Genomic DNA, 10,923 nt, shown 5'->3' with positions numbered 1-10,923 from the left:
CAGTGATCACAACTTGAGGGCTTACCGTATGCCAGGCACTATTCCAAGCATTACATATACAAGTTCACTTAATATTTCTCAGTAACTATAAACAGCATTGCCTACAGCCAAAGCCATCGGAGTGCTTACAAATTGCAGTTCCCTGTGCATGTCACTGGCTTGGACTGTGTGCCCGGGTGGCTGCCCAGGGGTTCGGCCAGGTGTCTCCATATCATATTCCCTCGTCCCTTTTGTGTTGCTTAAAATAGTTTGAGAAAATTTCTGTTCTTTGCGACCAAATATCTCTGACCAAGACAACTACTAGTGAGAAGGGTTAACTAAACCACCCTTTTCCCTGAGCTATAGGAAGAAGTCTTAAAAAACCCTAAAGATTGGAATGGAAACCATGTGTATATGATGTAAATAAAGCCGTTTTCAGATTTTTTTTTAAATTGGGATTTCCAATAAGATCTTGCTGCAACAGACTTTTACTTAAATGCAATACATTTTCAGAACAGTTACGAAAGTTCCTTTTTCCGTAAAAGTAGAAATTCTCCAGTTTCAGGCACGTAGTATCTCCAGGTGCCAGCCCCCAGGGAGAGCAGTAACTCAGTTACAGGGAGGTGATATCTCCAGGCGCCAGCCCCAGGAAAAGTGCAACACTCCAAGGTGAAGATGATAAAACTGTCTACTAGGCCCTGTTTGATCTGAGAGTTCCCCCGGATACATTCATCTTTATACAAAACGTTAACGGCTAACTTCCGTGTAGGGAGCTAAAGGATTAAGTGAAGCTCCCAAAATTCAAAGGAGTGCAGAGATTATCTCGGGAGGCCTGCTTGCATATAAAAGGGAAAAAGCTGGTTCTGAGGATTTCCAGGAGGAAGATAAGATTAGAAACAGGAAGTAAGAAGGGAGTTTCGATTGTACCTTGATCTTCAAGATGTTACTTTAACTATGTTATCTTGGGATACACAAAGGAACAGAATATGTATAAAAAGGAGCCCAAGAAATAAACTCGGAGAGACGGTTGTGAGATCTGTTCTCCCTCCTGCACCCTGTCTGTCTTCTCTTTTTTCTCAGTCCCCGCTCCCCCATTCAGGGACCTGGTTTGACTTGGTCGGCTGGTTTCTGACACTTCTGCTTCTTGTAATCTGCTTATTCAAGGATGTAGTAGGAGGCTTTATAAGCTGCCTCCTCTGGAAGCTCGGGGCTGATCTCCTCTAACCCTGCATGGTAGATAGTCAGTCGCTGGCAGGCTAATAAAGGCTCATAATTAATCTCAATTGTCTCTGTGGGTCTCAGAACCATTTGCGCCACAACATTTCCTGCCCCTATCACTGACTAGCTCTGAAGGCTTGCACGTACTGCTTCACCATTCTGACCCTCTGTGTCATCATCAGTTGTAACAGTAGTACCTATGATAATGGACATTTTGGTTTTTAGCCACTAGGCACGTTTCCCTTCCCCTCTGATAACAAAACCATAATTGCCTATTGGGGAATTACTTCCACCCACTAAGTGCAGTCTTGGCGAGACCATTAATGAAGGAGGTCTACTCACCTCTTGCCAAAAGGTGGGCATGTTCTCTCCTGGAATTTAGGTCCTGAGTTATAGAAGGACTCAAAAGCTATTTTAGTTGAAGGTATAAGTCTTTCAGGAAGGCTGCAAGTAACAGACGACCCAACTTAGAAGGTAGGCAGCTGGTGGCATTGGTTCAGCTGCTCAGCAGTGTCTCGGCTGGTATATTTGTGATATTTTCATCTCAAAGTCACTGCAGAAGTCTTAGCATTGCATCTCGGTTCAAGGCAGGAAGAGATGAAGGGAACGCATGCCGATGGAACTTGTTTTTGTCCTTCTTATCAGGAAAGTAAAATCCCAGAAAGCTTCTGGCTATCTCCTGGTCATATCTTTTGGCTGGAAATATCTCATGGCCACCCCTAGCCGAAAGGGAGACTGGCAAAGCTAGTCTTTCATATTCCAGCCTCTATAGGGGAAGGTGCAGGGGAAAGAGTATAAAATAGTCATTGAGAATAGCCAGCCAGCAGCATTTACTACCTGTACTGGAGAGGCTATTGATTCCTTTCTGCTACCTGTGGTGCAGGACAGGGCAAATTCCCTTGGGTGAGGAGACAAGCCCTGCACTGAGACAGAGGGTTCTTGGTGGAGAGAGTAGAAAGAATTCAAACTCATGCCAAAGTTAGAGTCAAAGGCAAGTTTATTAGAGAAGAGGCAACACTCCATAGGCAGAGCATGGTCTCCTCTCAGCCTCAGAAAGACTCAGAGAGGGGCGGACAGTGAGAGACAGAGTAAAGGCACCTGAGAGGGACCCCATCTGGAATTCAGTTTATACATCTTCTTTAGTTCCTGTGAGTTACAGTTTAAAGACTTTGTTTACCGATTTCCTTTGATACAGACATGCAGTGAGGAGGATAGGAGTCCTCAGCAGGGAAAGGCCTGCTGGCAGTTAGTTCCCAGCCTTTAATTCCTAGATTCCCTATGGTGTTAGCCACAGGGAATGAATGATTTTATTTTGTGCAGGAGCGGCCACTTAAAGACTCTGTTGTTCCTGGTTCCCCTTCACAGGTGTGGGAAGTGGGTTGTTAGCAATCCCAGCGGAAATCGTCCTTTGTTCTGCAGGTGTCCTCCTGGCCTGGCTCCAAGGCCGATCAGCATATCGCAGTGTCTCTGAATGTAGCTTGATTTAACACTTAAGTTCTCTTGCCTCCTCCCTACGTTATCTGGATCCTTGGAGCCCTCCCTGGTCTCTGAACCTTCTAAACCTAATTCTTACGCTTTCAGTCCCATGAATTATCTCATAGCCCTTCGTATTAATTCTCAGTATTAACCTCTGTTGCTTGTGAACAGAAAATTCTGACAGACCTACCCTATAACTGTTACTGTGAGGATAACATGAGAGCACGTTACAGTAAGTGGTCAATAAGTGTTAACTACAATTATTTTGCACAACTAGTTGATGCTGGTTGATGGAACTTAAACTCAGCTCTCTCATCTTCCAAGCCCCTGCATTCTCCACTCTATTAAACTGCCTCTCAGGCTTCAGTTTATTTAAAAATCTGCTTACTCTGCAAGTGCATAAGAACACATTTACCAAAGAAAACAAGAATAGGGACTGGACTGCGTTTTTTAGAAACTTTCTTGTAATAGTGGGCGTTGCAGAGGGCAATGGGAATGCCTGGGCCACCAGCAAGGACCAACACAATGGCTAATTCAGATAAGTAATAAAGAAAAGACTGTTCTGTGCTTCCCAGGGTAGTGGGGACTTGAATTGTGACACAAACAACTTCTAGTAAGAGCCAGCCTCTTGCCAGGAAGAGGATGGAAAGCCAGAGGACCTGAAGGTGCCCTTGCCCTGAGAGCCGTGGGAACTGTTGGGAGGCCACAGGAGGAAGTGGGGAAGAGGCTGAGGCCTGGGGCCAGCCAGCCTATTTGGAATCCCAGCTCGGAGCTAAGCAGTCACAGGACCTCGGGCGAGTTGCTTAAGCTCCTGTACCTCAGTTTTCTCACCTGGAAAATGAGGATGATAACCTACAGCTTGGGGTTGTCAGAAATATAAAATGAATTAAGACAAGTGCCTGGCACACAGTAGTGGCTGTGGGTTTAATTTCACTCAGAGGGAAAACAGGTAATCAGCTTCTAGGGTGTAGGGCTTGCTAAATTATCTGGTTTTAGCCAGTGGCAATGAACGATTGTATTTGGATACGGCAGCCACTGAAGGACTCTGTTGTTTCTGTTTCCCCTTCCGCAGGTGTGGGAAATGGGTTATTAGCAATCCCAGCAGAAATCTTCCTCTGTTTGGAAGGTGTCCTCCTGGCCTGGCTACAGGGCTGATCAGCATATCGCAGTCTCTATTAATCAAAGTAGCTTGATTAACATTTTAATTCTCTTGCTTCCTCCCTACATTAACTCTAGTTGAGCTGTTAAATTACTAAAATCAAGTAGGTTGAGGCATGAGGAAAAAATTCTGTTCCTATTTTAACTTAGCCTGGGAACTTAAACGTTTGAATTTTCCAATCCTTTGTCAATGCCTAGATATATATATATCAATTCCAGATAACTCCCTTCCCTCAGTGGATTACCCACCTGAAGGACTAAGGTAAGAAATATTCATATCTAGACAGCCTGACATCCATTATCCAAAACACTCGTTACCTAGAGGGTCACTATCTCAGACCAATCCAGAGGCTAAGAATGCAGGATTGATTCTTTTCAAGAATGTACTTTTTACTATAAGAACTCTTAACTCTTTTTTTCTTCTTCAGAACACTCTGGGTTTTGCTTGATTGTGTTTCTGGTTTACAAACTGGAACATGTATTTCTAGCCAGAGCCCCAGACTCTTTTTGAGTTCTTTCAACAATACGTACAAATAAAAGCAAGTGATTATATTGCATCATTTAAAAAACATAAGAAACATCTGTTTACCTTCTAAGGACCATCAGTATGTAATAACAAGAGCTAATGTTTACTGAGCATGTACCACGGCCAGGTACTTAGATTGTCTCATTTAATCTTGCCAATCCAAGTGAGTAGTGTTGTGGCGCGAATGATTCTGAGACCCACAGAGCCAATTGAGATTAATTATGAGCCTTTATTAGCCGGCCGGCGACTGACTCTCTACCATGCAGGGTTAGAGGAGATCAGCCCCGAGCTTCTATAGGAGGCAGCTTATAAAGCCTCCTACTACATCCTTGAATAAGCAGATTATAAGAAGCAGAAGTTAGCCATTAACGTTTTGTACAAAGATAAATGTATCCGGGGAACTCTCGGATCAAACAGGGCCTAGTAGACAGTTTTATTATTTTCACCTTGGAATGTTGCACTTCTCCTGGGGCTGGCGCCTGGAGATATCGCCTCCCTGTGACTGAGTTACTGCTTGCACCTGGAGATACTGCCTCCCTGAAACTGGAGAATTTCCACTTTTACAGTAGGTACCATTACTATTCCCACTATATAGATGAAAAGCTGAGGTTCAGAAAGGTTCACCTATACAGCCAAGAACATAGTGGATCCAGGGTTTAGTCCCAGGCCTGAGTCCAAAACCCTGACTCTTACCACTACTATGGTTCTGTAGTGGTGGGAAAAAAAAGGTTTCCTCTACTCTCTTAGGTTCTGTAGCTGGCAAAAGATAGATTAACTGGTCTTGAGAATTAAACTGACAAAAACACAGATTAACAGGAGATAAGATTTATTATGCATGCACGAGGTGGGGGGAGGAAGCTACTCACAAAAAAGAAGTGAAAATCTAAGAAGCGGTCAGGCTTGAGAGTTTATAAACCATTTTAACAAAAGGTAATAAATTGTGGACAAATGACAAGCCAAAGGAAAAGGGGTTTGGGCTTCTAGGGATTGTAAATTATGGGGGGAAATATATGGGGGAAATTTATGGAAGATAAGGGTTGTTTAGTAAGTTTGTTATACAGACGGAAGTCAGTGGCATCTCCAGTCATCTCTTCTTCCTGGGATGGGAGAGAGGAGGGGTACCCCTTCACAAGGGGAAATTTATGTTACCTTTTCAGAGGGAAATATATGTCCTGCTTTTAGGCAGAAAAGGAGAGGACAGAGAATTCCTCGTGTCTTCTGTTTCTCAATCGCCTTCAACTTAAAATAATCCTATGCCAAAGTGGCATATTTTGGGGTGGTATATTCTGATCCCTATTGAGTCCTATTATATTCTCAGCATTATAGGATCCTTGGGCTGGATCCAGCTAAGTATAGGAAGAAAAAGCTCAGCATCAGATAGACCCCTGAGTGGGGATAGGCGCTCTTTCCTTTTGGACATAATTTCTAGGTTTACAAATGCTTTACACATACCATTCTGTCTTGTGTCTGATCACCATAAACAACTGGATGAAGCAACCTGGTTCTCTGAAGTCAAACAACTTGCCCAAAGATATCCAGCTCGGACATCTGTCTCTCCCTTTGCGGCTGCACCCTTGGAGACGCGCGCGCGCACACACACACACACACACACACAGCATTTGCCAGTGGAGATGGTATTGACTCAGGTCTTGACTGGCGGGCAGCCTAAACTAGCCCCTGCCCATCTCTGTTCATTCACACCAATCACCGTTAAACGTAGGCTCTCAAGAAAATTTACCTTCCCTCAGTCAATGACTAATACGGGCTACTCATGAAAAGATGCTGGGCATGTCCCTTGAGCAGTAGTCCAGATCAATCATAATGAATAAGTGAGCCATTCATGGTAGATTTCCTTTGGGTGGTTAGTTTACTGTCTGTGAGCTCCTGATAAGGAATGTGTTTGGGAGGGAACTACATTTCATCGAAGACACTCTACTTCATATCTATTACAAACCCATACCAGGGTCCTTTTTTCCAGAATCTCCCACAACACTGCGAAATTGGGCAGAAACGTGGATTGGCTCCAACAGCCATTCTCAATCAACCCTCGCCTCCATTTCCGCCTCCAGGTGTGGAGGATGAAACGTCAGACACTCATTTCCCCACACTTCAGGGAGGGATGGTAAGGGAAGTCAGCTGGGGCAGGGAACAGGTTTGTAGGAAAAAATTTTTTTCTCCCAATGAAAGGAGAGGAAGACTGAAGAAAGTTTTCTCTTGCAGTTTTGGCCAGCTCCCGGCTTCGCGCTTTCGGATGAGGTCATGTTAGCCTGTGAGAGCTGGAACCAGGGAGGGGTGCAACAGGGCTGGAGCCGGGCTTGTGGAATTTAGGGGCCGTGAGAGGAGCAGAGGGGCCGGACTTGGCCGGAGGCTGGAGGGGAGTGGCTCCTGTCGTCGAGTGGGTAAGAAGATCGCCCGGCGAAGCGGAAACCAAGGGGTCGTCCCGCATCTTAGGATGCGCCCACGGGACTCCCACTCCTGCCACTCAGGGTGCCTTTCTCACTTCAGGGCGCGGCCTGTCGTCAACGGGCGTGGCCACATTCTGCGGCGTGGCCGGCGGGCCCCTCGAATTCCACCTATTCCAGGAGGGGCGGGGGCGAAAGGGTGGGGCCGCGCTCCCCCGGGGCGTGGCCTGTGGAACCTCAGAACCCCCGCGACGTGGGGCAGGCGCGTGTCTACCTGCGCGGGGTTCCTCCCACGCAGCCTCCCATTCAAAAGATGCCGAAGGGGCGGCGCGGCAGCCAGAGTCCCACGATGAGCCAGCGGCCGGCCCCGCCCCTCTACTTCCCGTCCCTCTATGACCGCGGCATCTCCTCGTCCCCGCTCAGTGACTTCAACATCTGGAAGAAGCTCTTTGTGCCACTGAAGGCGGGTGGGGCGCCGGCGGGTGGGGTCTTGGGGGGCCGGCCCCTGCTCCAGGCGCCCCCGGCCCCAGCGCCCCCGCCGCCGCCCGGCCTGGGTCCCCCCAGGGAGCGCCCCTGTCCCCCGCCCTGGCCCTCGGGCCTGGCCTCCATCCCCTATGAGCCTTTGCGTTTCTTCTACTCGCCGCCGCCAGGGCCAGAGGTGGCTGCCTCGACCCTGGCGCCCGGCCCCACGACCCCCTGGCTTGCCTCTGCCTCACACCCCGAGGAGTTGTGCGAGCTGGAGATCCGGATTAAGGAGCTGGAGCTGCTCACCATCACTGGAGACGGCTTCGACTCCCAGCGCTGTGCGTGACTTCCCTGGGGCTGCGCTAGCCCATCCTTAGCCTGCCTCGGCCACCCCCTTGGCTCCATGCCCCCTTATCCCCTCCCCGACAATGTGGCCTTGGGCTCAGGCTCCAGCTCCCAGGAGTCCCAGGTCTCAAATCGATCCCCCAGAACCCAGACTCCCCCAACCTGAATTTCAACCGACTGCTTCCCCGACCACGAATCGGGACTTCAGGGACCCTTTTGTCCCAAATTCCATCCTCCCTCCATCCTAAACCCTGTCAGTAATCTGGACTCTGAGCTTCTAAACCTGGAATTGCATCCACGACAGCCCCTTTCCTGAACTTTGAGCCTCCCTCACAGTACTGCTGCCCCTAGAGCTCCATCCACCACAGACAGCCCCTCTCTCTAGAGACCTGAGATTCAGTGTTTATCTTAAACTGGGATCCTGAATGGGAGGTGGGGGAAGTAGGCGAGTGGCAGCTGGAATGTCTGTAGGGGAGAAGTGGGAATTGTGCAAGACCCAGGAGGCCCAAGGACGTTCACTGAGGGGCTTTGGGACCCTCCACTTCTCAGTGCTGGAAGGTAGCCTCTCACTGGGGTCCTGGACTCTGCCAGTTGATCTCTGTCTGAAGTCTCAGGAATCCGCATCAGGTGTGCTGTGTGGGTGGAATTCCTCCAGCATGCAAGCTGACTGACTCCTCCCTGTTCGAGAGTAAAATTGTTCAATCCAGTTCTACTCCCAGAACAACCTATTGCACTGTAGAATATTCAGCGGCATCAGGCTGTCTGCAGACTTTGTCTTTCTGACCAAGCACTTGACCACGGGAGGAAGGCAGTTGATTCTAAAAGACCATCCCCACTATTGTATAAAATGCGCCCGCCCCCCCCCCACAGGAAAGTATGAAATAACCTATATGTTTAGGTCCATATGACATGGGAATGGTCCCCAATTCATTGGGCACCCTGTAATTCCCCTTTCCATAGCTACGGAAGAAACAATTCCTAGAAAATGGGTTTATCTAAGTCCTAGATTTCTCAACTACGTATTCTCTACTTATACATGTTTGGGCTGTTAGGGTCCCTTGCCCCCCGCCCCCCGACCCGCCATCTTGGATCATAATGGGTTTGGGACTCATGTAGAAAACACAATTGCTTTGGCAGTGTTAGAAAAAGCCCTTCTCTCTACTCCAGCTAAGTTTGTTTTGCTCTCCTGCAGATAAGTTCTTGAAGGCACTTAAAGATGAAAAGTTACAAGGACTGAAGACCAGGCAGCCTGGGAAGAAGTCGGCCTCTCTCTCCTGAGGAGCTGCCCACCAGAGCCTGGGCAGCCACCTCCTTAGGTGTTAGTGCTTAGATAATGTGTCCTGTTTGTAGTCATTTCAAAAATCGTTATTTTCTGTTCTGTATTTACTGCTGTTCTTGTTGCTCCCAGCACATACTCCACATACAGTGCCCACTTACGTGGTAAATCTCATGGTCTCTCTCCTTCTGTGCTCCTGCTGGGGGGAGTCCTTTCATGGGGTCTGGAAGCTGCCATCCTGCTGGCATTCAGGTTGTCCCAAGACCAGGGGAGGGGTCCCCCAAACTGCCAAGTCAGATGAAAATTGAGAAAAACCAAGGGCAATATATATTTGGTTCTGTTGCTGCATCCCTGCTCAGAAAGGCTGTTTAAGGACTGGAACAGGTGGGTTGGATTGTTTTCAAACAGCTTTAGTCCTTGGAAGTGTTTTGTTTTGTTTCGTTTTAATAGGTTTTGGACCACAAAACTATTTGATATTTGGATCCAAGCCACATTTCTTCCTAGAAATTCACATATTCAAGAAATATTTATCAAGAGCTTATTAAGTGCCAAGCACCCTCCTGGGCTCTTGAGATTTGGGGAGGGGGAGACACAGACAATAAATATAAATATTATGTAAGTCATAACATGGTATCACAGAAGATGATATGGTAAGGGGGAAAAATGAATAGGGTAAGTGTGGCCAGGAGGGTCCAAGGAAAGCAGGGTAGAATTTCGAATAGGGTTACTTGAAGAGGTAATATTTAAACAAGGTGTGAAGGCATTTGAGGGTGACAACCATGTGTCACCCTGGGAATGTTCCAGGCAGAAGGACCAACGTGAAGGCTGAAGGTGGGAGTGTGTTGGGATGTTTGAGGGACAGAAAAAGCCCAGATGGCAGGAGCAAGAGAAATGAGAGGGGAGTGATAGGGATGCCTGCAGAGAGAATCCGTTCATGTGGGGCCTTGCAGCCATGGTAAGGACTCTGGGTTTTCCTCGGAGTGGGATGGGGAGTAGTTAGAGGGTTTTCAGTAGTGAGTGACAGGATCTGACTTGTGCTGTTGGGTTGAGAACAGACTAAGAAAGGAAGCAGGGAAAGCAATTAGGGGCTGTATTAATTAATAATCCAGCTAAGTGAGAAGTGATGAGACAGCACTGTGTGGTGCAGCCCCATCTGCCTTTTCTTTCCTGCTGGGTGACAGATGTCTGTCGGACACCTGCTGCCACCACTGCCCCTGCCTCTCACTACTAGGTGCTGTCTCTATGGTGAGGATGGGGAGTGAGATCTCAGTAACACCAGCATGCAAATTAAGGAAAATATTTTATGAAACAAATCTTCAATCAATTATAACATTTTAATGCTTGGCATCTGGATTCCCGTGTGCCTTCACTATGCCAGCAGCAATTGTAGATCATAGCCGAAGAATGAAGTTTAGGTTTCTTGCAAATGAGAATAGAAAGGAGACCACGTGAAGGTGTTTAGGAAGGGGGAGGGGGAGTGGCGAGCTGGGACAAACACTGCGGAGAGGCCAAGTAAGATGAGCCTGAGAATTCACTCTTGGATCTAGCAACATGGATTTAGTATTTGTGATCTTGTCAAGAACAGTTTTGGTCGAGTGACAGGGATGAATGCCCGACTGCAGTAGTTTTAGGAGAGAATGGGAGTATGTGACCCTTTAGAGGAGTTCAGCTGTCAAGGAGAGCAGAGAACTAGAAGCGGGCTGAGAGAAGGTTTCATTAGGATGGGAGAAAGGACCATATGTTTGTGGCCTGGGTCGGGGGTGAGCTTGTTAGAGCAGGGGTCCTTAACCCTGGGCGGCAGACCGGTACCATTTCTCCGCCTGTTAGGAACCAGGCCGCAAAGCAGGAGGTAAGCAGCAGGCAAGGGACTGAAGCTTCATCTACATTTGCAGCCACTCCCCAGCGCTAGCATCACTGCCTCAGCTCCACCTCAGATCTTCAGGCATTAGACTCTCATAGGAGCACCTGTCCTTGGTGCCAGAAAGGCTGGGGACTGCTGCAGTAGAGGGAGAAAAACTGATGATGTAGAAGAGAGATGAGGAACGGTGCTGGAACGGTGTCCTTGAGCAGACGAGAGG

At 47.9% G+C, this 10,923-nt stretch overlaps 1 protein-coding gene across 2 annotated transcripts; it reads left to right on the top strand.

Moving 5' to 3' along the window:
* The first annotated feature begins 6,349 nt into the window (after positions 1-6,349).
* Positions 6,350-8,951, top strand: CUNH11orf91 (chromosome unknown C11orf91 homolog). Of its 2 annotated transcripts, none has more exons than XR_002779551.1 (2): positions 6,350-8,196; positions 8,762-8,836. XR_002779551.1 is itself a non-coding variant. In XM_011356799.2 (2 exons), exons 1-2 carry the CDS (start codon positions 7,073-7,075, stop codon positions 8,845-8,847), a joined length of 576 nt encoding a protein of 191 aa, XP_011355101.1. In that variant the 5' UTR covers positions 6,350-7,072; the 3' UTR covers positions 8,848-8,951. The 2 variants fall into 2 exon arrangements, 1 of the variants encoding a protein (XP_011355101.1); XM_011356799.2 differs by having other exon boundaries at positions 6,350-7,562; positions 8,762-8,951.
* The last annotated feature ends 1,972 nt before the right edge of the window (positions 8,952-10,923 follow it).

Source organism: Pteropus vampyrus, unplaced genomic scaffold (genome assembly GCF_000151845.1).
Source record: "Pteropus vampyrus isolate Shadow unplaced genomic scaffold, Pvam_2.0 Scaffold31, whole genome shotgun sequence".
Classification (NCBI taxonomy): domain Eukaryota; kingdom Metazoa; phylum Chordata; class Mammalia; order Chiroptera; family Pteropodidae; genus Pteropus; species Pteropus vampyrus.
The sequence above is the reverse complement of the archived record's forward strand: the minus strand, read 5'-3'. Positions and strand labels throughout refer to the sequence as shown.

Excerpts from the sequence above, each read along its gene's own strand:
- CUNH11orf91 (XM_011356799.2), top strand. The coding sequence starts at position 7,073 with ATGCCGAAGGGGCGGCGCGGCAGCCAGAGTCCCACGATGAGCCAGCGG. Across the intron at positions 7,563-8,761 it reads CGGCTTCGACTCCCAGCGCT|ATAAGTTCTTGAAGGCACTT; the intron begins GTGCGTGACTTC and ends GCTCTCCTGCAG.